This window comes from Chaetodon auriga, chromosome 15, assembly GCF_051107435.1.
Source record: "Chaetodon auriga isolate fChaAug3 chromosome 15, fChaAug3.hap1, whole genome shotgun sequence".
In the NCBI taxonomy this organism is placed as follows: domain Eukaryota; kingdom Metazoa; phylum Chordata; class Actinopteri; order Chaetodontiformes; family Chaetodontidae; genus Chaetodon; species Chaetodon auriga.
In genome coordinates, this window is record NC_135088.1 from 10,572,216 (window position 1) to 10,596,982 (window position 24,767).

The 24,767-nt window shown below is 43.4% G+C and overlaps 1 protein-coding gene across 4 annotated transcripts; it reads right to left on the minus strand.

Moving 5' to 3' along the window:
- Positions 1-466: 466 nt before the first annotated feature.
- Positions 467-24,542, minus strand: taok1b (TAO kinase 1b). 4 transcript variants are annotated; one of them, XM_076750049.1, is made up of 22 exons: positions 24,083-24,542; positions 23,882-23,945; positions 15,584-15,842; positions 14,940-15,011; positions 13,952-14,053; positions 13,809-13,854; positions 13,565-13,661; positions 13,371-13,484; positions 12,884-12,975; positions 11,970-12,063; positions 11,518-11,599; positions 9,294-9,461; positions 8,818-9,024; positions 7,646-7,780; positions 7,308-7,544; positions 7,051-7,179; positions 6,580-6,663; positions 6,344-6,463; positions 5,998-6,237; positions 5,694-5,906; positions 5,029-5,211; positions 467-4,601 (listed from the first exon to the last, which is right to left on the minus strand). In XM_076750049.1, exons 3-22 carry the CDS (start codon positions 15,713-15,715, stop codon positions 4,101-4,103), a joined length of 3,048 nt encoding a protein of 1,015 aa, XP_076606164.1. In that variant the 5' UTR covers positions 15,716-15,842; positions 23,882-23,945; positions 24,083-24,542; the 3' UTR covers positions 467-4,100. The 4 variants fall into 4 exon arrangements, with proteins under 4 accessions (XP_076606164.1, XP_076606162.1, XP_076606165.1 ...); XM_076750047.1 differs by having other exon boundaries at positions 23,882-23,973; XM_076750050.1 differs by lacking the exons at positions 23,882-23,945; positions 24,083-24,542 and adding an exon at positions 23,381-23,464.
- Positions 24,543-24,767: the final 225 nt, after the last annotated feature.

Genomic DNA, 24,767 nt, shown 5'->3' on the forward strand with positions numbered 1-24,767 from the left:
TGCTGAGAGGCATGTTAGCCACTTTGAAGAGGATCAAAGGACGATCCTTCCAAAAAATGGGAAGGAAAAACAGCAAAGTAAGGACAGTGGACAGCGGCTGGAAGCAACGTTTTTCAAGTCAGAAAAAAACATATTAAAACAGACATTTTCCTTTACTGAGCGGAATTAGAAAAACTGATCAAGAGGACATGTGATCCTGAGTAAAGACAAAGAAAAACGATTCCCACAATTCTTTTCAAACACAAGATCAGCATTTTGGATTTATCACCATTCATCACCAACACGTGCTGTAAAGTTCAGTCCTGTATCCATCTGAAAGTGCACTATGAACACCTGAGGCATTGCTAGCAAACAGAAGAATCTAAACATTTGGGCCTAAGTTTTGTTTTTTTTTTTTAAGCTTTAAATACTGCAGCTTTGTCATGCTCCTCACACACAAAATAAAAAAAAAAAACATGGAGCAAAGAAATATTAAAATTACTTTATTACAGATGATTCTTTATCCAGTAGCCCTCTTCCAACAAAAAATAGTAATTACAAACAAAATATTACATTTATCCCCTAAACTTTGTTTCTGAATTTCTTTTATACATTTTAAATCACTTTGTCATCTGTAAGGAATAGCTTTTCTCTTCTGCTATGCGACATTCATCTTTTTGCACAATCTATACAATTTAATACAGTTTAATACAGGTCTCTGGACTACGGAGAATAAAACAGCAAGATCCACCAAATGACAGGAGAGATAAAGGGAATACTGATAAACAGACTGTACAGAGACGTAACCCTGCCTCCCGCCTACTCTCAGCCAATGGCAGCCGTCCCTCAGCGCACTGAGGGGGATCACAGTAGACTCTTTTATCTGGTCAATCACTTGTGCAATCAGTGCAACTGATCCAGTTCAGAGTGACCAAGGTCTAAAGCTAGACTCTGCCCCGACTGCCTCGCAAAACACCTGGGAGTTCCAGTAAACACAAGAGAAGGTCTAAAAATCTGCCACTCGTTTGGCCCTCTGCAGACGTCGTCTGGACAATAAAACGACCCTTTCTGGCATAAAAGCAAATAAAACACTAAAGAACTGGGGAAATAAAGGGCTGATAAAAAGATGTTGGGTATGATGGCATACTGGCTGAAGAGAGAAGTGGGACCACCACATTGGTTTTTTTTTCTGTTTTCAGACCGAAGCCAAGAAAAACAACAGGATTATAAATTCTGAGTGCAGGGCGGTAAGATTGAAACAAAGGCAAATACTTAAGTGCAGTGTGAAAATGCTTCGTGTATGAACACAACAAAAGAGGGCGCGTGTTTCATAAGTCTGAAATAAAAGTCCGAATAATATCCAGGGACCCCACAACACCTAAGGGTTACTGTGTAGATATCAAACAACATGTTTTTTCACTGTCTTGTGCAAGAATTTGGAAACAATTTCAGGTGTGAAGTGCACTGAACATTGTTTACGCAGCCAAATGTTTCAGGATTAAGCTTTTTTTTTTTCAGATTTGATATAATCTAAAAGACAATTCTCTTTTTTTCTATGTTGTTAGAACTTTGACTTTAGGTCTGAGAGCCTCTAAAAACCATGAAAAACCAAAAGAGACAGGCGAGTCTTCTGTATCGGGTATCATCAGTAAAATACAGCCATTGCTAAAGCAAAGGCTTCATCTAACTACATTTCAAATTATGTGCAAAATCATCCTCGTTCAGCATGAAACAAAACGCTGCCATTCACTCACGGCGGTCTGCCCTCGAGTCGTGCTGTTATCACTCACAACAGAATATCTGTGACACCTTTCTGAACTCGCAGCTGCAAGTAAGACAGTGAAAACCCAGCGGCTGCAAACGGTCCATCTGAACACCGCCGGCCTAAAACCACGTCACTGTGTCCGCATCACAACAGGCTAATTTGTCTTTGAGTTTTCAATTAGATTTCCATATTTTCAAATTCAAAATATACAATATTAACAGGTTTCATGTACATTCCACCTCTGAAAGTCATATAATGCATAATCTCTGCATTTCACAATAAGACCTTTATCTTTATAATCCTTCTTTTTTATAGATTCATATAATAATAATTATTATATATATATATATTTTTTTTTTTCTTCTTTTCTTTCACATGAAGAGCTCTTCCCGAATAGATCAGGGAGGAGGCGAGGAGCACACCAGGCTCAGGAGGGGAGGAAACGGAGGTGGAGGGATGGGGGGGGAGATCGGTGGTCGGAACGTGGTATCGGGGTCACCGGGGGTGAGACAGAGCGGGCTGTCAGACCAGGGGAAGGTTGCAGGGGCATGGCAGCGGAGATCACAGCATCACCGCCCATCCACCCACCGAGACATTCAGCAGTCGCCAACCAGCGGAGGGCGAGTGAAGCTCCTCTGTTCACACTCCCTGCTCATTCACCACATCTCCTTTCCCTTAAAAGGGTCTTTTTGAAAATCCCAAAAAAACATGGGGGTATTTCCGGGCAGCTGAGGCGGACATTGCTGCCCCGACACAAATGCTGCTGAGCGTGTTGCCCAAATTCCATTTCCAGAAAATGAACCCTGTACATGCATTCATCATCATCAAGTGTGCAGAGCGTCACACTGCCTAATCAGTAACTTTTGTGCGTATATGTGTGAATATGTCTGATTAACATTAAGTGTGGGGTACAAGTCAGTGTCTGGTCACCCTCTGGTGAAGCTCTACTTGAGTGTTCTTGAGGTAGGCCAACAGCCACGGTTCAATTTGACTTTTTTTTCTTGTTTTTTTCTGCGTGGTGCATCGCTTTCACCGATCAACACGGTGGGATATTAGACCTGGAAATGACTGCAAAAGAGTGGAGAGTGAACACCAGTTTTGAAACTATGAAAGCAGGAGGTTGGGCGCTGCTGAAAACCCATCCCTGTCGCAAGGAGCGAGTCCAGTGCAGAGGTCTGTGGAAACCCAGGAGCCGAGACAATAAGGCTGAGCGTGCACGAGAAACGACTCCGCTCCTTCTCCTCCGATCCAGCAACACTCGCATCTACTTGGCCTCATAGTATCATACTGAACTTCCACTGGCACAATCTCATTAAACACATGAACAGTATGTTGGCATGGATAATTATACTGACGCATCTGACTCTGCACCCTTACCTTTGGCATCTTTGTGGTCCTGCTCACATCACACAATACTTCCTAACACCTGGGAATACGAGCCTGTGTGGCACAGAGGACAGGGTTTTTTTTAAATTATTTATTTATTTTTTTAATAAAACGATGCACCTGGTGATTCCATTGGTTACACTTCCTCACTCTGGTGCAGGGTGCTTCTAGCTACAGGTCGTCCCCGTGCCACCACTTTAAAGCTAGAGATCTCCCACTGGTGCTCACATCTGACGACATGCGTTCTCTTTTCATTGTCCTTCTAGACCTGTCCAACGTGTGTCTGCATCGATCTGACATCAGACCCCTACGTGACCGCCTGCCTTTCATTTGCCTGCAACTGCACATGAACGATAATCTCATTAAACACTCTATCAGTAACAGTCTGTGCTTAAATCTGGTTTGAAGGAATTTGCACATTTTCACTCCAAAAATTGCACACTGAATGCAAATTTTCCAATAACGCACCTTAAGAATCAGGTTTACTTCATACCTATGTAGTATAAAACAGCATACTGCAAACTGACAGCTCTTCAGATGAATACTGTTTTGAGTCTATGGCAACAGAGACTAACATGGCAACTAGAAACACATTTAACAGCACTGCAGGCTACAGCAAAAATGACACTATTGCATTGTGGCATACTGTATATGGCCCTCAGCCATCTTGGATTAGTCTCGAGACTTCTGGGCTTCCACAGACGGCTGCTAGCAGAACACTGATGTAAGAGCGCGGTGGTGGTGGGAGAGGAACTGAGCGCAGGTCACCCAGTCTCAACACTGTGCATCAGACGCACTGTGGGAAGTAACAAATGTATGTGTGGTGCATGCATGGTGGTTGTGTGTCTGTGTGTGTGTGTACAGTGTTACCTCTGTGCACAAGAATTTTACTTTAAGAAGATCATGTGTGTGTGCATGTCTGTATGTGTGTGTGTGTGTGTGTGTGTGTGTGTGTGTGTGTGTGTGTGTTCTAGGTGTACGACAGGTGGGATCCGTTGGATATCTGAGAGGTGATGCTGGCGCTCCTGCTCATGCCCTGTTCATTCCTCCCCCCTGATGACGTCCTCCTCATAGCCTGCGGGCTGTTCCTCACCCCACCTGCCCCTCCTCCGCTCCCCCTCTGACTCCCTCCTCCGGGGTGGTGGAGGCTCCAGGGCGGCGGGCCCCCAGCCAGCATGGGGTGACCCCAGGGCTGCTGTGAGCTGGAGCCCCCCTGGTGGTGATGACTATGGTGGCCGCCTCCTCCACCTCCTCCGGGCCAGTGGCCTCCCCCCTGAGCCCCCTGGCCTCCTCCACCTCCTCCCCCCCAGCCTCCCTGGGAATCGGGAGCCAGGTTTGTGAGGACCATGTTGCTGAAGCCCAGCCGCATGGACTCCGAGTCGAAGGCCTCGATCTCTCGGGCCTGGCGCTCCAGCAGTGAGCGGATTCGCTCCAGGCGCTCGTTCTGCAGGGCGAGCATTTCCTCCTCGATCTGGGGAGACAAACACAGTGAATTACAGTTGGTTATCCAGGGTTTGGAAGCATAGGATGTATTACCTGGTACTAACTTAATGAACCGGATCGTTTTAACCACAGGATCATGTTTGCTCGGCTGTGTGGCACTGCCGCTGGTACAACGAGGTATTTATTTTGATTATTTTGAAAAGACTGTACTCGTCTCTTATGCAGCTCTATGTACTTCTTACCTGTTGGAGGGAAAACTAGATCAGCGGTGGAAAAATAAAGATGAGCAGTGCGACTTCCATGACTGACTGTAATGGATGCACTCTGCTGCCATCCTGCTGTGGCAGCAGTGTCCTGCTGTGTCTGTGCACCATGTCTGTTACTGTCTCTCCAAAACCTACTGATACCCGTCCTAACACTAGACAACACCAGACAAAGTCCAGGATCTCTCTTACTTTCTGCTCCAGCAGAGCCCTCCGCAGAGAGACCCTCTGCTCCAGCTCCCTCCTCTCCTTGTCGTGTTGAGCGTCTGTTTGCATCTTGATCTTGCTCTGGTACGCGTTGAGCAGCTCCAGCTCCTGCTGCAGCTGCATCCTTAGAACCTGACACTCCCCCTCTTGAGCCTCGTCTAACCGCAGCTGAGGAAGAAGAAAAAGGAAGACATAAAATGAGAAAGATAGAAAGTGTGTGTGTTTTTTTTATAGGGAAAAGAGATTTCTCAGGAAGCCATACATACAGGATAACTCATTGTCACCTGTCACACCTGACAAGTTGTCGAGCATCATAGGTCGTCATCAAATGCTTGTTCGGATTCTTCCTCGTTTACACGTTCTTAAAAGAGATGTTTCCAGATTCCAATAATGTAATTTTGCTCATTTTAGACAGTATTTTGCAACTGTTTCGTGTCGAGAAAAAAAAAAACATTGATGCAATTGTGAGTTCAGCTTAAGTTCATTGCTGTGAACTGTGAACTGTGAACATTACAGGTTTTGACAATGTCTGTTGTGGTATCAGGTATCATATTGACAAAGGTACTGAGAACTCAAAACTGTGCCATTAAATAAGGACACTTTCGTATGTGCGCTTCATAAACTTTTAGGCTTTCTCTTGTGGTACTCACAGCCTGCGTGGACAGCATTTCGTTGATAGAGTGATCGTACTGCTCGGCCAGGATGGCCAGCTTCCTGGTCTGCTCCTCCTTCAGCCTCTTGAGCACAGCCTTGTGATCAGACTTGGGCGTGGTCTCCAGCAGGTGGTTCCTGAGGGCCTTGTACTGCCTGGTCTGGGTTTTACAAGTCTCCTGGAACTGCTTCTTGATCTGAAGTTCTTTAGACTGAAGAAGGAAAAGAAATGAAGATGCTGAGTGAGGGTGTGTGTGGTTTCTACTCAGGTCATTTACAGAACTGCAGTGGAAGTCCACGTACCTTGAGGCTCTTGGGCTGCTGTCGGACCTCCATGACATGCTTGCGCCTCAGCTCCCTCTCCCTCCTCTTATTGTATTCCAGCTGGTTGGTGAGCTCTGTCTGGTGCTGGGTCCGGATCAGCTCGGCCCGCGCCTTCTGGATCGTCCCCAGGTGCCTGAACTCCAGCTCCTGCATCGACTCGTGATGCCTGAGCAGCATGGCGTGCTCCAGGTCCTTCTGTGTCTGCCGTTTGTTCAGCTCCTGAAACGGGGGAGAAAATACTGGGTGACGGCAATCGAATAAAGAAAATCAAACACTGAAGTGAGAAGAGGTGATGGCGGCTGGTTCTCTCTGTGTGACCGAGTACCTCTCTGGCCAGATCCTGCTCCACATTGTGTCTGGCAATCAGGATCCTGCGTTTGAAGCGCCGACACTCCAGCTCCAGGTACTGCCTCTGTCTCCTCAGCAGGTTGGCCTCCTCCTCCGCCTAGGAATCGACACCACGTTGCATTACAATGATTTACTCGAATGCGTGTGTGTGAATTCATTGTACAATCTTCATCTGGTCTTGGCCAGTGTAGGTATTTTGTGAGAGACCCTGACCTGGAAGTGCTGGATGTTCTCCTTCTGCTTGGACAGCCACTCCTGCTTCTCTTTCTTGGGAGTCGACTGGTTCTCGCTCAGCTCCTGCCACACAGGTGTTTTTTTTTTTTATTTCAGTCATGTCAGGGCACTGTCAAGACTGGCACAGATGCATTAAACACACAGATGCTTCAAGCGCGGTCTTCCCCAGCATGATTATACTGACTACAGCTAAAACAATTAGTCAATTAACTGATCTGTCAACTGACAGAAAATCAATCGGCAGCTTATTTCACAATTGATTAATTGTTTAAATAGTTTTTCAAGCAAAAGACACCAAAAATTATCTGGTTCAAGCAACTCAGGATGTGAGGACTGTGAGGATCTGCTGCATTTTTTGTCTTGTGATAATAAGCAAAAATAAGATTTTCTGTACTGTTTTCAATTGAAGAATGTGTCAAAAAGGATTTGCAAATGATCCCCTTCTGTTACCTCTTTGAGTTGCTCCTTGCGTAGTTTATACTCGCGCTTCTGTGACTCCAGGAAGCTGCTGAGCTCCTTCTTCTGCTGCACCTGGATGTGTTGCTGGAACTTCTTCTCGTCGTTGGTGAACGTCTTCAGCTAAACCAAACACGAATGTTGAGTAAGAGACAAGAAAAAAAGACCTTGCTGCAGTTGTAGGAACATGCTTTGAACCTAAAGCAGGCAGGTGCATCTTTGAATTAATACTAATTTGTTTGTCTACATACATCCTTGTCCAGAGCCGCCTGGTGCTTTTTGAGCAGCTTCTCCATCTCCTGCGTGAAGTTGTTCCTCTGACTCTCCAGCTCTTTGTCCAGCCTCAGCCTGTGCTCATCCATCTCCCCCTTCAGCTTGTTCTCCAGGGCCATCAGGTGCTTCTGATGTTGCCGTCTCATGCGTTTGTATCCCGACATTTGCTCCCGCAGCTCAGAGTCCTGCTCATGTTCCTGCATCTCACGGGTAACCTGCGAGATGTGGACGCAACAAGAAAGAACGTTTTGTTAAATGTGGAACCCGTCGTGTTACACAGAATGAGATGCATGGTGGAGTCAGCGAGTGTTCTCACGAGCGACGCCGTGCGTATGGTGGCAAAGTGCTCTCTGTTGCGGTAGTGCTTCCTCGGGGCTTGAGCTGGTGTTGGCTGGGGCTCAGAGGGTTGACTGGTGGCTGCCTGCTCCCCGGAGAAACTCTCCTCTTCTTCCTGGAGACATAAGGCAGCTGAATCAACAAGTTATTCAGTTATGGTATAAAACAGGACACAAAAGGACGCATTAGGGGCGTGAAGAGAATCAGAAACAACCTTGTCCACCAAAGCTCCATAGAACATTTACAGTAATAAAGTGCTCTGTCTAACTCTACAGATGTATACCAAGCTAACAGACTGAGAGTCTTAAGAGGAGGTGGTCTCGGTCCCAAACGAATTCTGGTGCAGTTTGTTTGTGGAGGGAACGTGTTGAGGTGTGCTTTGCATAGTGGGATGCAGATGAGCAACTCAACAGTTTCTAGCAAACAGCTGGAGAATGAATCAAGGTCGGACCTGGACAAGTGTCACAGAGTATACTGGCCAGCGGACCTTGTTCAAGACCGTCTTCCTGTGTTTACGTTCTTAAAACGCCCTCAGACTGCTGTTAGAAAGCTCCTCACCAACGTGACACAACATCCTACCAAAACACGGCTGGACAAACCAGGCCAGCGAAGAACATAATTACTTACAAATTAATAGGTCACTCGAAATTAGACATGATTAATTAAATTATTACACATTTTTGATCACATTTTTTTGTACAATTAATATACAAAGGAGGAGAGAGATTACTTGATGCAGGTATCCTAACATAGCTTAAATCAACAAATATGATAACACCTAAAAATATGCTAAAAGTATTTTACAAAGCAGAAATTTCAGATTCTTAAATGAGATGATTTGCTGCTTTCTCAGTTTTGCATCACTTAGTTAATCTGGATATACATTTGAATTTGGTTTTGGGCCGTCAGTCAGTCAGACAAAACAACTTCCATCAAGTTGAGGGACTTGCAAGAGACTCATAAAGAAGCGAACTGTCCAAACTGATGCTGCAGCTGAGATATCCTGATTTTCAGTCTCTAGCGTGAGTCAGACTTCAAAACCACTGGACTGATCTTCATGTCTAATATCAGCACAGTGCCCCTTTAATCAATACTGAAAATAATCCTGCAGACTTCCCCTAAGTATGGGTGTGTCTGTGCCGCTTCACCCACCGGTTTGAGGTGTATGACGGAGCTGTTGGACATGACTGTGTGGTCTCCTTCCATGAGGTCCAGCTCGCTGCGGCTGTCCTGGGCCGCTTCGTTCAGACTGTTGACGGAGCTGCTCTGGGAGCTGGCGCTGATGGACATGCTGGGGATGGACTGATTACTGCCGACGCTGTTCACCGTTCCCGTCCGACCTCCGCCCGGCTCCAGCTCCTGGAGACAGAGCGGAGAGAGAGCAGAGAGGGAGAGCCAGCAAAGAAAGAGCCAGAGAGGGAACAGGAGGAAGAAACAAGAAACACAGAGGACACAGACAGACGGACAGACAGACACGCATACAGACCGATGCATGCTTGGTTACTTCCTCTGCACAGTGGAATGCCGTGAAAGTGGCAAGTGTATTTCTGTGCTCAAAAAAAGACCGGACAAATCCCACTCTAGCACCGGCGCTTTAGTTTGACTCTAACATTTAAACATCCACACACCTCGTCTCCATCCTGGACTTCTGCTGTGGGTCCATTGTGGGCCTCCTGAAGGAGGATCTTCTTCATTTTGCGGTACTGCAGGTTGTCCAGCTCTCGCACTGCATCCTTGGTCCTCTGGATAAGATCCATCAGCACAGAGTCCGGACGTTCACGCTGCAGAAACGCATGCTGGAGGGGAGGGTGACAGGAAGTGAAACACAGAGTGTCATGAATAGAGAGGTCACAGAAGAAGAGAGGATGAAGAGGAATGACAAGGAGAAAAACACAATAAAACTGTTCTCCACTCTACAGGTGCTACTGAACTGTTCATGTTTAATAGACAGGTTTGTTTTTGAGCCATAAACTGCACAAACCACAAACGTAGTGGGTGAAAAAGTGCTGAATTAGCTATTAGCATCAATGATGTGGTCGGGGCCCTGGATTTAATGAGGCCGTGGATGGTTTTGCACTGAAACAGCCGAAAGAAAAACATCTCATACTGTTATTTGGCCTTCATGGCTGTTTGTTTAATATCATTATATATCATTGATCCTGCTTGGCTGATCAATAATGCTTATCAAATCCTGTACAGACAGTTTCTTGAGGGTGAAACGTTGCCTGTTCACACTGCAGTCATGTGACTGGAGGCTGTGCACTAGATGAATGCAACACATCTGTTCTATACTGTGTGCAGTGAAGGGCTGCTGTGCTCCTGACGACAGACGCAGAGAGCAGCGATTTATTTTACTGTCGTTATCCCAAGATCACAACTTCATTTTGTTATGTCAAGATAACAAAGATCGTTTTTTTGTGATAATGCATTACTTTATCTCCTTATCGAGAAAACCAAAGGCCAATTTTTCGAGATAACGACATGATTTATCACAAGAAAACATCGGTTCCAGTCACAGCCATATTGTACAGTATGAATTATCACCATGAATCATGCCGCAGTCGGCATTTTCATGTGTCATTATTAAAAAGCTTAATGAAAACATGCAAACATGATGAGCTGCAAAACACTGATCTAGGCTGTCTGACGTGTACGCTGTGGGTTAGTGTCTTGGGAGAGCTGTGGTGATTACACGAGTCTCTGTTTGTTGGATCTGTCCCACATTAAGTGCGACTGTACAGGGCGACGCTGCACAGTGTAAATCACTAACGACAGAACAGAAACACCTCACAGATCTATGTATGCCGACATGCCACCGCTGGTCTCTGATGAACATTTTAAGTAACAGGAGGAAACAATCTTTTGTTTGTTGATTACGTCATTATCTGAGATAACAAAGCTCATTCTCCAGATAATGAAACAACTGGAGATAATGGCGTGAAGAAAGTAACTGCATGCATGGCTGCGCTAGGTTTCTGTAGTTAACACAAATGCAATTTTTTTTTTTTTTTTTTTTGAAAGAGCCAACTTTGTGTAGTTTGGATTTGCATTATTACTGTTAATATACCGCTACTTTTCACTGGAATATGTGTTACGTTAGCTAGCCAGAGCCGAGAGATGTCGATTAACATGTGGCGTGTGGTTAAAAAAAAAAAAAAAAAAAAAAAGTCCAGCTGGTTGCTTTTTTTTTAAATGTCCGTATATAAGCCTTCACTACATTGTGTCAATGAGTCTTCTGTCCCCCTTTGTGGTACAGGGCATCATGTAGATGATGACGAGCTGTCAAAACTGACAGAAAATATAACAAATACATGAGAATAAAACTCAGCATGACAAATTCTCTCATCCTCGAGGTAAAGTTGGGCCAGAAGTCCATTTGAAGAAGCTCACACTGAGAAACACTTTAATTTAGTTTAAGAAAAAGTCCTGTTTTGGAACTTGACATTTAAAAAAGAAACACGCAGCGTGCAGTGCTTCCACACCCCGAGGACAACTTCCATTAGCAACAGTGACTCCATTAGTGGGCTAAGTGACAGCTGCTCAGTTACTTAACGATGGACGCAGAAGTCACATCTCTACAGTAATTACATCTGGGTTGTTTCTACAAAACCGAGCTGTGTGTGTGTGTGTTTGTACATGTTCTGACTCTGTGTGTGTGTGTGTGTGTGTGTGTGTGTGTGTGTGTGTGAATCCGGAAGTAGAGGATTAGGGAATCAAAATAGAAGCTTATGGGGGACAGAACAGAGCGCAAACATCAGGGAGATTTATCACCACAGGGCTTTGTCAATCTCCCATCTTAACACACTGACCCTGCTCTCTGTTTCTCTGCCATAGCGTACAGTGTGCACTTACACCCAGCATGTCGTCAGAGTGCGGTCTGTCTTGGGGGATTTTCTGAAGGCATGAATCGATAAAGTTTCTAAAGTAATCCGTCCTGAAACACAAGAGAGACGAGACAGAGAGTGAAAACAAAGCAGACTCCTCTACAGAGAGCCTTCAGCAAAGGAAAACATTCTGCAAAATATAAGACATCATTACGATTATGCCCATTCAAATAAAGAGCCAGTGAAGTGGACGTAAAGCGCTCCACACCAGGTTTGTGTTTTCACAAATCAAACGTAGCTGTGTAACACAGGTGGCTGGTGAACAACTGACCTGTACACAAGTTTCCAGGATAACTTCCACTGTCATCTTTACTCTACATCTGTCATTGCTGAGACTATGTGCAGATCGTTATACATTCAGCTCTATATACATATGTGCATGTGTGTGTGCATGTGTGTGTGTGAGGGGTGGCACCTCACCATTCACTGGATTGCAGTGTAGGGCTCTCATTCTGCGCTATGTGGTATAAGGCACTCATTGCATTCATGTTAAACAGGGGAGGCTTCCTCTCAGCTGGAAAAACAGGAAAAAAAAAAAAAAAATCAGCATGTTTTTCCTCCACATTAACGTACAGGTTTATTCACACGTGTAATTGAATTTGTATTTTTAAACCTATTATAACTGACAATATAAGCCTGTTTTATAGCTGAGTTCTAAACCTTAAGTATTCACTGGTGTTAGTCCTTGATTTCAAAGACCTGTCAATCAGTCTTTAGCATGGATGGTAAGACCATGATTTGTTCCAGTTGGACCACAGATTGTGCATTTAAAGACTCCATTCAGACATCTTTTAATATGTACATTAAATCCTCTACTTTTTTGAGGTTTCTCCATGCAAAAAAATTTAAATTATCTTGTTAAAATCCTTAAAATGACCTCTACTCTGTCGCAGACTGTACGAACATGTTATTATTTTTCATTTCCAAAGTTTAACCGTTAGACACAACATGTCTCTTACTTCACTGAAGTCAATTCTCAGTGTGTGTGCACTGCAGGTTTCAGGTGTCCACATCACACTTAATTAAATATTGGACCAGAATTGGCTTCCAAACTAGTTGTGATGTCACAGATCATGCTCGTAAGCCCGCCTCTTGAAACTGGATTTTCAATGAGCACAAACTTTACACTTTCAGTAGATGAATGGGAAAAAAACCCTTCTAGTTTCATTCTGCACAGTGAAGCTCAAACATTCAACTGTAGGAACAAGAAGAAAATACTTTTGGGGCTCGGGGACTTTAAGGAGACTTAGTACTATGTTTACACTTATTTTTATAGAAGAACATTCTTTCCACTGCAGTTTTAATTGGCACAACACACACATACCACCACCCACCTAATTCTATACAGGTGATCCCTAAGGACCAGATATCCACCTTCCCATCATATTGGCCCTCGTCCATAGCTAGAATCACCTCCGGGGCCATCCTGGATGAAGTGGAGGAGAGAGATAAAGTGGGGGTGGGAAATAGAGGAGGAGGAGAGAAGGTCAAGAGTAATTTTAGAAATAAGAGAGATAACTTTCATGAGGAGTTGGTCACTCTCACCACACAGCTAGATGTGGAAAAACAACAGAAAATAGTAGCTTTGTTTTACTAGAAATCTCCAAACTTTTATTCTTTGGAATTAGCAGTGTTTTTCATGACTCATCTAAGTAGTTTCTCAGCAGCATAAAGCCAAAAGAGCAGAGTAAATGATCTGGAAGAAGATGTCTGAACCCAAAATACATTTTTACAGTCAAATACAGCTGAATTGATGCTTCTTTAAGCTCGATTAGAGACTGTTCATGTCATCACAACATCTAACACATACCAGTCACTTACCAATATGGCGTTCCCACAAAGGAGTTGGCAGGTGAGGCAATGGAGGCAGAGCCGAAGTCGGCCAGTTTGACCTGCCCGGGCTCAGTCAGCAGAATGTTGCCTGCCTTCACATCCCTGAGAGACAGAAACACAGATGTGAGCGAGAGCAGGAGGGCGCAGTGTTTACATCTGAGGAAACAAAGTAAATCACTCGCCTGTGGATCATATTGTGGGAATGAAGGTAGGCCAGCCCCTGCAGAGCACCATGTGTAATGGCAGCAATCTCTACTTCTTGTAAAGGTTTTTTATGAACTGAAGGAAGAAAACCAGAGTGAGGATGAATCAACATCAGCGGATGGAGACACGTATCCATGTGTGTTTTCTGCAAGCTCAGACAACTCACTGAACAACCCCCCCCCCCCCCCCCAAAAAAAAAAACAATGCGGAACATCTGCTCACCTTCTAGCAGATCGGAGGCCGAGCCGAGACAGTACTCCATCACCAGCTAAAGTGAGAGATCAAGTTAAGAATAACGTATACACGCTTACACGCTGCAGAATGACATAATCTTCCTACTCTGTGCATGTAAGCAGCTGACTTACCCATGCTGTGTGCTCACGGAGGTAACAACCTTTGTACTCTATACTGTTGGGGTGCCGGATCCTCTGGAGAAACTTCACCTCCTTTATTATGTCCTGCCATTTCTGCCGGGGGAAAGAGCGGATTTCAAAATGAAACCAGGCAACGTGTCGCTTGGCTTTCAGCACTGGAGGTGATGGGGTGTGTGTGTGTGTGTGTGTGTGTGTGTGTGTGTGTGCGCGTGTGTGGATAAGATTGTCTTTCAGTGCAGATAGGGGTAAGGTGGTTCTCTTCACAGATTATGTGTAATCTTATTATAGCTAATCTGAAATCATGAGCAGGGTAAACTGTATCTGGGACGACAACGGCGAAAGTGAGCACACGGGGGTGACCTTGTTGAGACGATAAGGTTCAGTGATTTTCAATCAGAATCATGATACCCAGCATGAATACTGTGGTCCAGCAGCTCTTTGGACTGAAGATACTGATACAAGATGAATTCAGTGAATACCGCTTTTTTTTTGGAAGCACAGAAAAAGACTTTTCTTTTTTTAGCCAAATTCAGATTTTCATTGATGATATCAGCGTTCAGCATTTGTTGCAAACATTTATTATACTATGTTAGAACGTGGCACAGACAGCCTAACGCCTCGAGCAGCTACAGTGACGTGAGGTTTATCTAAAATATAAATAACTTAATATTTTATTTTAAAATGACACTTTCAATTGAAGACATTTCAATTTCCATCATTATGTTGATGGGAAAAAGTCCATGGGAGCTTCTTTCGGTGCTGAAGGGCTGCTGAGTAAACATTTGTCAGTTCTCTGAATTGCTGAGCTCAAGGCCTGTTTCTTTGTTCTCTACACTGATCAAACCAGGCCAAACGACTGTTCATGAAGCCGAGTTTCACACAGTGACATGACCAAAGACTTTAATGGTGACTGGACAGTGTGAAAGTGCTGATGGTCAAAGTATGAAGTAGAATATAAATATAATCAATCTTGTCTCACCTCATTAGACTGTTTTCCACTGTAGGACATCTTTTTAATTGCCACCACCTCATTGGTGCGCACATCCCGTGCCTGCGAAACACAAATTACCAGTATCATACATGGTCAGTTCACACATTTCAGCTAGAAAATACGGTATGTCTAATTCTCTGTGCATCTTCGCTCATCGAGGATGTGGTTCTTCAAGACCTCTTGTGCTTTTTTAACCACACTGTGTGCAGCGTTCAAGAGCAAAAGTCAGATCAGGCAGCCTGGCTGAGTCACGTCACTCCGCTGTACCTTGCTGCTATTAAACCCCATCAAGGGCTGGTTTCCGTTCTTTATTGAAGATCAAATGAGCTTCACTATTTTTAAAACTGTGAAGCAAACTCTGGCACAGCCCACTGATGTATTGAAACAAAGCTGTAAATGATTCAGTTGCTAACTAATCAGCCTCGAGTTGCTCTATTATTCACAGAAAGGGATACAGCAGCTAATCAAACACCATGTGACTGTGTAGAATCTGTACCTACTGACTCAGAACTGATGGACTTTGTGTATTTAACTGATCGTATCCCTCATTAACATGTAGAATTTCTGTCCGGAGATAAGTTCAAATGCATTTTTCTGTTGTGTGAGTCAGTGTGAGGATGCAGTTGCCATACAAAGTAGACAGCGCCAAAGCTGCCATGGCCAATCTCTCGGAGGTCAGAGAAAAGCTTCTCGGGGTCTTCTTTGAAGAAAAGCTCAGCCACCTCCGGATCCTTCAGGCTCCCTGCCCTTACAGAGGAGGGCATCCTTGTTAATGTAGTCCCTTATCACCCACGCGAAGGGGATGGGACTATCTGGGTGCTGAGCTACGCCAAAGCAGCTGAAGATTCATCTGCGACAATGGATGGGTTTAAGGAACCAGCACATGGGCGCCTAGATGGACAGAAGGGGTGAAGGGGAGACAAAGAGAGAAAGACAGGGGTGTTAGCAAAGACAAGATGAAACGCCCTGATATAGCTCAGTATGAAGAAGAGTGTATTTGCTCAGCTGATGTGATTTTAAAGATACTCGTGGGCAAAGTCAACGGCCAGACTTTGAAAGAAGAGGAGGAAATCTCAGCACAACTTTGATCTTGCGACACGAACCCAAATCTGAAACATAACCGACTCAAGTCACATTTTATCAAAGTCTGCTCTTCATGAATTCCAACCACAACATGCACCAAAGACACACTACAAAGAGAGGCAAAAATAAAATGCTGTGTTACACGCCCTGGAAAAAGCACTACACAAATGGATGGTGCGGCCGCAGCGCTCCAGAACTCTCTCTCCATTGGCCGGACCGAAGCCAGCCTGTTCAGTGATTTCATGTGTTCATGCACGAAACTTGGCCACATCCAAACATTAAAAATAAAAGGTATTTGGCTACATAATGTTCCCAGTTTTCATTAAATCACTCCTGAATTCACTTTAGATTGTGCATCAGATGATTTTGGAGTGAGGAAACATAATAAATGTTAACTTATGGGGCTCCAGACAACTGATGCCTCACTTGGTGGCTTCCATGGCCAAAGAGAGCACACATTAAGTTTTGTCACAAAAGTCAAGAGCTCCTGAAGTCCTCTAAACACAGTGACTTCAGCCACTGGTCACACCTTAAAGTGCTGACCCTCATATAATCGAATAATTGCAGAGTCATCACAAGTGCAGATTGCTTCAGCTACTGGAATGACTGGGCAATGCAAGTATCCCAGCTCAAGGATTGATTTCATGTCCACGGCTATGAGGCGGCCTACAGTAATGAGGGGTGAGCGGCTTTGCAGGATCAATCAGAGGACGTGGGGGTCAATTTTTACTGTGTACTCGAAGCTGGATGCATCAATTTTGCTCTAGTTAATTCATGTAACATGCATGTCGGATTAATATTGCATATTGTGTGTATAATGTGGCTAATTTATACTAAATCAAACAAAGCAATTGGACTGAAGACACATATTATTGTTACATGCAACGACAAGTGAAAGCAAATAAACAATGCTGTATTGAATTATGGCCTGGCTCTGTGTTCCAGGGATCAAACTGGTCACCACATACAGGGGTACGCCTAAAACCCAGCAACAACCTAATGTGCTCGTTTTGTTTTCACAAGACAGCCCCCTCCAAACCCAAACGCTGCATGTATATCATCACAGAATCACTCAGTGGGAAAACTACTAGTTTACCTTTGGGTCGGCGGCCCCGCTAACCTAGCCGGCTATAGTTATCAGTACAGCCTGCTGTACCAAAACCACAGCGCTGGCTGAATGTCACAAGGTTTTGTGCTGCTGAAAAAGCGATCCAGCTGACTGAGGAAAGAAAAAAAACCAAGAGTGAAACTCATAAAAAGACACCCAGCCCTGAAGGACAACAAATATCTTAGTGAAGAGAAGCTAAAAACTGCTGCTGGGAACAAACTTTAGTAACACGAACAGAGATCCATTCATTTCATGTTGGAGTCTAGCAGAGAGTAACAGAGAGTCATTTACAGGTTTGCTGATTCTGCCACAATACTTACAGCTTTAGTATATAAGCACTGTGATAGATATGTCTCAACGACCCCAAACTTTGACTGTGAAGGGTCGAAAGATGCTCTATAAAATCGAAGCTTAAAGTTGATTTCAGGAAGCAGGAAGATTAATGCCACTGTGCATTAAACTGATTATTCGAGTTTGGGGATGTTTCTCTTACTTTGAGTTGGTGATGTGCAAAGTGACTTCAAGCACTACATCATTCTGGAAAAACACTCCATCCAGTCTGACTTAATGTGGGTAAATGATTCATTTTCTACCAGGATACTGCTCTTATATACGCGCTGTGAGTATGGTAGACCTATAGAAAGTCAAAGGAGAACCAAGGAGTGCTGGTGACATTCAAAGAAATGAACTGTGTTCCAGTGTCAATACATCAGAGCAATGCTTAATACATAAAAGTGTTTCGTGACCAGACAGTATGACATACCCAATACAACCTCACAAATGTGACATTTTTACTGCTTTGCCATTAAACAACCCTGATTCCAAAAGTTTTGATGCTGTGTCACACATAAATAAAACAGAATGTGATCATCTGCTAATCCCTTCTGACACATCATCAATTGAAAACAGTCCAAAGACAACATATTTTTTATTTATCTCATCAGCTTCATTGATTTTTGTAAATATCTGCTTATTCTGAATTTGATAGCAGGTAAAAAAAAACAAAAAACAGGTTGACTGGTAACAGGTGATAGCATCATGATCGGGTATGAAAGGGGCATCCGCTAAATGTTCAACGTCCAACGTTCAAACGGACGTGTGAAAGGCTTCTGAGTCGTGCTGACAAAGTAAAAGCACTACTTTAAATGATCAATTTCCTATCAAAGACAGTACTGACGGTCTCAGTCACACAAAACAGCAAAATATTCTGACAAAGCATGAACGTCAGCGGGAGCAACAAAACAATGTTGTTAATACTCTGCTGGCTAAGCTTTCTGGACTAGTTTAAGAAGTGCTGAAAGACTTTTCCCACCTAACATGTGATTGTACTTCCTCATGAATACTTGATTCAGCACACACTGATTCCTCTCATGGCCATAAAATCACAAGTTGGGTGGTTAACAGGCATACTATTAACTACTAGTATTGACTGAAGGCAATATTAAGACGGCCATACACAGAGTCAGCATTCCATCAAAATAAAGCAGTTTGATTAATTCCTCTTTATTAAAGCAGCATTCACTGAAGAATTTTTGTTCCGTCTCATAAGGACTTTGATAAGCGGTGTAAGAAAATGACCTAATTTCCCTGCAGCAGTCACTAGATTGTTCTCAGTCAGTCATTTGTTCTAACAGTAATGTTTTTCTGATGCTAAAATGTTGCGTGTGTTGTGTTGTTGCCTTCCGGTAAATCTGACATTAGAGCAGCGGTTAGCAAACATCTAGACGTGTAAGTCGATTTGATTTTATTAGTCATGCAGGGGAGGCTTGAAATGAAAAGGAGCCAAGGTGAATTTCATCGAAATAACATCGTCAAGAAACATGAACTGCGTTGTTTCTTTTGAATGTAGAATGTTAAGAATTTCTGACGTGTAAATGAAAAAAAACAGCTTAAACCAGAAGTGGACTTGAAAGAGAGCTGAAAGCTTTTTCCTTTTCTAATCTGTCAAAGGTCTTCCATTTAAGACTTCACACATTGTTTTGTTTTCTTAGTAAATCTGTGCCGGCATCAAAGCTTAATTCTTTCATCCCCAAATTAGAGCTATTCTTCACAGAAGTAGAAGAAAAAGCAGAGTCAGAACTAATAACATAAACCATGACTCACTTCCAGCAAGTTTTCCAATGAAACGCAGCAATTAATAATGTCATCACTGACACCTGTATTTGAAAAGGTGTTGCCTCTGTAACGACCCTGCAACCGCTGCGTTATGAAGTCTGACTCTCATGTATGTAAGTGTAAATGGGGTGGACAAAATGTTAAGAACACCTCTCTCTATAAGTCCCTGACATACAAATTAGGATACATTATTAACAACCTGCATGCAGTGCAGATACTGAAAAAGTCACTGAACACATACAACAATATTTGTAATAATGTTTAAACTAATGGATGAAGACAAGTGGATTTTCTTCCCCCATAGTTTCATCTATTTTTAATAGCCTTGGTACCATTGAATACTGTCAAATGTATAATTAATGGACATTGTATCATTTTAAATATATGGCATCTAAAAAATATCAAAGTATCGACACTGACAACCTTAATACACACACACACAGAGGCCACTCTATCTAGCTTAAAAAGAAAACTAGAAAACTAACTAGACTTGACTAAAGTCACACTGGTCATACATTTCTAACAGACTAGATGATAAAATATGTAGGAAGAAAAACAAAAATACAGTCTCTCTGTCACAAAAAACAGCGTGTTGGAGAAACGCACCGAAATTTGCTTTGCTTGAGAAAATGGATTCTCTCTTGCTGTATTATCTGAATTGATTTCCTCTGCACTGTAAAATCAAGGAGAAGCCTAATGAAGAGGCAACCACGACACAAAGCTGAGTAGCAAGCAGTGTCACAGAGAAGAACGAGCGAGAGAGCGAAATGGAGAGGCATAATAAATAATCAAATACTTTATTGATCCTCATAGTGAAATTCTCTTAGCTGCGCAGGGTCAGCAACACAGGAGCAACCCTGGAGCAATCCTGCTGTCTGCCGGTTTATCGAAATGCACAGGAAAGATGTACAAGACAGGAAAGATATCAGAAAGAATTTAAGGGAAAGCTTCTTCAAACTCAGCCTAAAACATCCATCCATCCATCTCAGTTCTTTACATTTTTTTAGTTTAAAATCCATAACAACTACATAACATTTAACACACTCTAATTTCAATTACCATCATTAATCAGACGAACACTTCTTTGCTTAATAGCAGATTGTCCCAAGCCTTTTTTTTTTGGCCAGCTACGATTAAACTGATAATGATTTCCAATGTGTTCACAAGGCCGGGGTTAAAAGCAATCTCGAGATATACTCAAAAAGTTATAATTCCTGCAAATGTACCATGCTCTGCAGTCACCACAATAAATAGATTTGATTACTTAGAGCCCCTACTCATCCATGCTACACCTACACACTGTAGGTGGTTTTCATTGTTTAGGTTTATTACGCCTCCTCTGCGCATACCATATTTGATTGACATCTCCCTGACAGTCCTGCTTTTGTTACACCTGCTAAGATGGGACAACTTGGACCCTTGTGATCCTTTTAGGTACATGGAGCGGATCTTAGCCAATCTTCAACCTTAAATGTCAACCTGAAAATCACATCCGGCAGAATAACTGAAATCACATATGTGGGTGTGCAGGGCCTTTAAACAGTTTTCACAGAGACGTTTGAACCCGGTAGTCATTTCGATTTGCTTCATTTCACACACACATACACACCTCGGTGGATAATATATGCTACATGTATATACACTTTCATACACATGCTTTCAAAATGTCCTTCAGCAGGATACTAAATGCTGCATTTCTAAATAATTTAAAGTAGAAATGCACTGAGCTGATACATCTTATTAAACGATCGTGCATCAGCCAGATATAACTGGTGCACATGAAACAGTTCTCAGTCTGTCTCTGCAAAATTGTAACAGTGAAGCTTTTTAATATAATAACGAAAGTGTGAGGTGTGCAGATTTTAAAAAGAACAGAAAAGGTGAAGTAGCATCTGATCTGTGTTTGAATCAGTCAATACACTGAGTTTGGGTGTTGGATATGTTAGCAGAAGAGGAAAGATTGGGTCATGTGCATCCCTGCTTTTAAAAATCATCAGTCAAACGCACAATCCAATAAAAACAACACTGCAACACCACAGCTGTTTGTTCAGAGACAATGTTAATTTCATGACCTACATGTGCGCTGTTGCTCAAATGGCTTACACACTATGTCTCTATCCCCCAAGATGGAGGGTGGGGTGTCCATGCTCCTGCTTCCCAGACTGATTACAGATTGTGGCTTTCACTAAGTGGAGGAAGAGAAAGCTCTATAGCTTCCCAACGTCGTCAACAACAATAACAACAACATATCTTGATTTGTGGGCGATACAGAGATGATGGTGACAGAAGAGAGGAACGGAGTGACCAAACACTAAGAGGATTTGACCCATCCCATTTCACTCACAGAGCTCCATTTACACTCCTCCTGTTGGGATGAATGTCACGAACATCAACAACATACCAAGTTTCCTCTGAACAAAAGACACTAGGGTAAATAAATAAGACAATGTGCCTGTGGCAACTGGAACAACAAGACCTGCAGGCATCCGAAGCCCAAGTTTACAAAGTCATGTCAGTGGGTGTGGTATGACAAACCGGACGAGTACCTCGGACTAGGAAGCAGAATCCTTTAGACTGTTTAAAACCTAAATTAATCTCCAAAACCCTGATCCTCACGTTTCTGGATATTCGGATGTGCCTATCCTTCTCAGTCTGATTCATCAAATATTCGATTAGCTTGCATCTTTCAGCAGCCAGCCACAATCAAAGACCTTGATCAGATGCAAAAGAACTCCTTTTAAGGAAGAGGGCCATAACTTTACTAACCCACTTTTTTTAATTGCATGTCACTTAAGATGCCTCTGTGGCAGTTGGCTTAGTTAACACAGTTTACCGTTAGTTAAGATTAGTTGGAGACTTTACTGTTATATCAGCCATTAGGTTTGACAGCTATATAAACAAATTAAATATAATAAAATCACCATAGCATTAGTAAGCCAAATAAGGTTCTTCACAAGTAAACTGCATAATTCAAATCACTAACAAATCCAGTTCTGCTGGCAGTACTGCAGTGGATCATATTGTGGTACCAGCACTTGTTCTGCAGTGGCTGACAGTCACTGACTGACTTGGATCTAGACTTGAGCAAGCAGGGCAGGCTTTGCTCCAGTGTCTAATCCATTTTTCCTGGGAGACACTTAAATCCATTATGCAGTGCGCCCATATTCAGCACCCCCTGAAATAACAGACACACAAGGAAACACAACTTTGTAAAGGCTTCTCCTGCACCAGGATGTTCGCAGTTAATAACAGCTGCGTACCTCTCATCATCAGCGAGCACCAAGTCCTTGAAAGTAAAGAAGGGGAGCTGTTCCAGCCTGTGAACGCACTGTTGTTCTAACAAGCATGCAGAGACATAAAAGAACAAATAGCAGGTGCGCAGATCAGCACAGGTTACAGTGAAAATAGGCAGCCGAGCAGAAATATATGATGCCAGAGTAAGAGCACAAGTTGTACCTGCCTTTCAGATCTATCCTATAGGCTGCATTTACAACATGGACAGTCTGCTCATGGCGGTCTAAGGATACCTACAAAGATAGGTGGACTGCTCATGCTGCAGTGCTTATTTGACAAACATAGCCAGGATACAGTACCTGACACATAAACCAGAAAGCATGTGTAGGTGTTGGGCTGGATCATCCATCAAACCTTGGGCATCAGATGTGACAGTTTGGTGATGCGAACGGTAAACTTGGTGTCACAACACTAGCGTTATGCGCGAATTAACCACATCCACGGTGTTGTGTTAAATCCTTGTGTGGCTGATCAACTGTGTCATGCATAAGTTAAGCAGCGAAGTCACAGATAAGCCAAGCAGGAGAGTAGCTTGCTGAGTGATAGCCAGTGTTACGCAATATCAACACAGAAAACTGAGGAATGCGACTCACGTCAGTGCACAAAAACAGCCATCAGTGGCAGATGGATGCGAGCTCTGCTTGCCGCTTACACAATGATCATCACAATGATCTGTCAGACTCTCCTGACTAATGCTGCGTGTAAACACAATGTCAGGATATAGGACTGTTACGTGCGACAGACATCGAAAGAGGCTTGACCAATGTCACCTACCATCACAGTGCTAAGTTTGCTATTCAGACACTTATGTGAGTCATGATGCCCCTACCAGATCATAAAACTTCCGAGACAGACACCTCCAAATCCGAGTTTCGCGTAACGTACAGCCACAGTGGACAAAAACAAAAACGAGGGAGTGGCACTGCTTCCAACGATAGTTGCATAAAGCGGATTAGCAAGCTAACGTAGCTAGCTAACTGGGTAAAGCAATCTGTTACAATTACTCACAACAAACCAAACCACTGACAATTTAGCTCGCTAGCCCTGCTCCCCGTACATTGAAATCATTTACTCGTGTGTTACGTTGGCGGTCAAATAAAACACCCATGTAACAATCGATAACTGATGTTACCCTGTAAAGCAGACATAAAATCTGTCGATGCGACAGACCATACAACTTGTGACAGCAACTTTTGGTTAGCTGGCTAGCTCGCCAGCTAACCTATGTTGAAATCAAGCCCCACTGCAGCATGTAGCGTTGGACAACAAATCTAACGCTAGCATTACCTATCATTAGTTAGCAGAAAGCTAAAGTTAGCGACCAACTCACCTGGTCAAGATGAATCCACGCAGGTTGCGAGGTGGGGTATAAGCGGCTGGTTAATCCAGTCACCCTGAACACGGCAGAGTAAGCGGCTGACGCTAAATCACAGACGAGGCAATGCAGTCCAGAGAAATCAAAGTGTGAATTCGCTAGCTAATAAGTTAGCAATGCTAATTCGATAATCTAACTAGCGTACAATTGCCTTACCCAATATAGACGGTCAGCCTGACTTCAAATCTAGCTCAATTGTTCACTCCAGAAATAGCCGCTGGTTTGTCATATATACTGGTCAGTCACTGGAATAATTTCTATCAACGTGAGGCAAGCTGACCGAGCTAACGACTGTCAATCGTTGACTGTCAGAGCGAGCTGGCAGGCAGGCTACTGGCCAGCTAGCTAGCTAGCTGCTAACGTCAGGCAGTAGCTAGCAAAGTTTCTCTCCTCGATAGGCAGTCCCTAAAAATGGCGGCGAGGAGAATCACCTCCCTTTCATCGTGAAGGAATCAAGGAGCAAATGAATCGAAAAGCGCAGAGTCGGAGCGACAGAGTCAGCATGAAGTGAGGCGAGAGTACATGTGTGACAGGTTTGGGGAGTCTTGCTGTCCAGCTGTGCCCTACAGCGGAAATGTTGCCCCCTCCCTAATCTCAGAGTTTGGTACTGCTGAGCCATCCAACAACATAAAGGTGTGTTATCTGGATGGAGAGAGCAATACACACAATGACTGTCAACACAACATGCGCCCGGTCCATTTTCTAACCGATAATAACCAAATATTGGGTTTTTCCCTCATTCCCGTGTGTATTTGACCTTATTCACTTTCAGTCACTGAGCTCCTAACCTGATTATCAGTTTGAGTCTTAATCTGACCTCTGCTATAAATAGGCTGTCGTT

Bases quoted from the DNA above. Each gene is read 5' to 3' on its own strand.
- taok1b (XM_076750049.1), bottom strand. From the start codon at position 15,715: ATGCCCTCCTCTGTAAGGGCAGGGAGCCTGAAGGATCCGGAGGTGGCT. The intron at 15,012-15,583 runs GTATGGCAACTG...TGTGTTTCGCAG, and splicing joins GCTTTGGCGCTGTCTACTTT to GCACGGGATGTGCGCACCAA. The intron at 14,054-14,939 runs GTGAGACAAGAT...TTCCCCCGGCAG, and splicing joins GTGGAAAACAGTCTAATGAG to AAATGGCAGGACATAATAAA.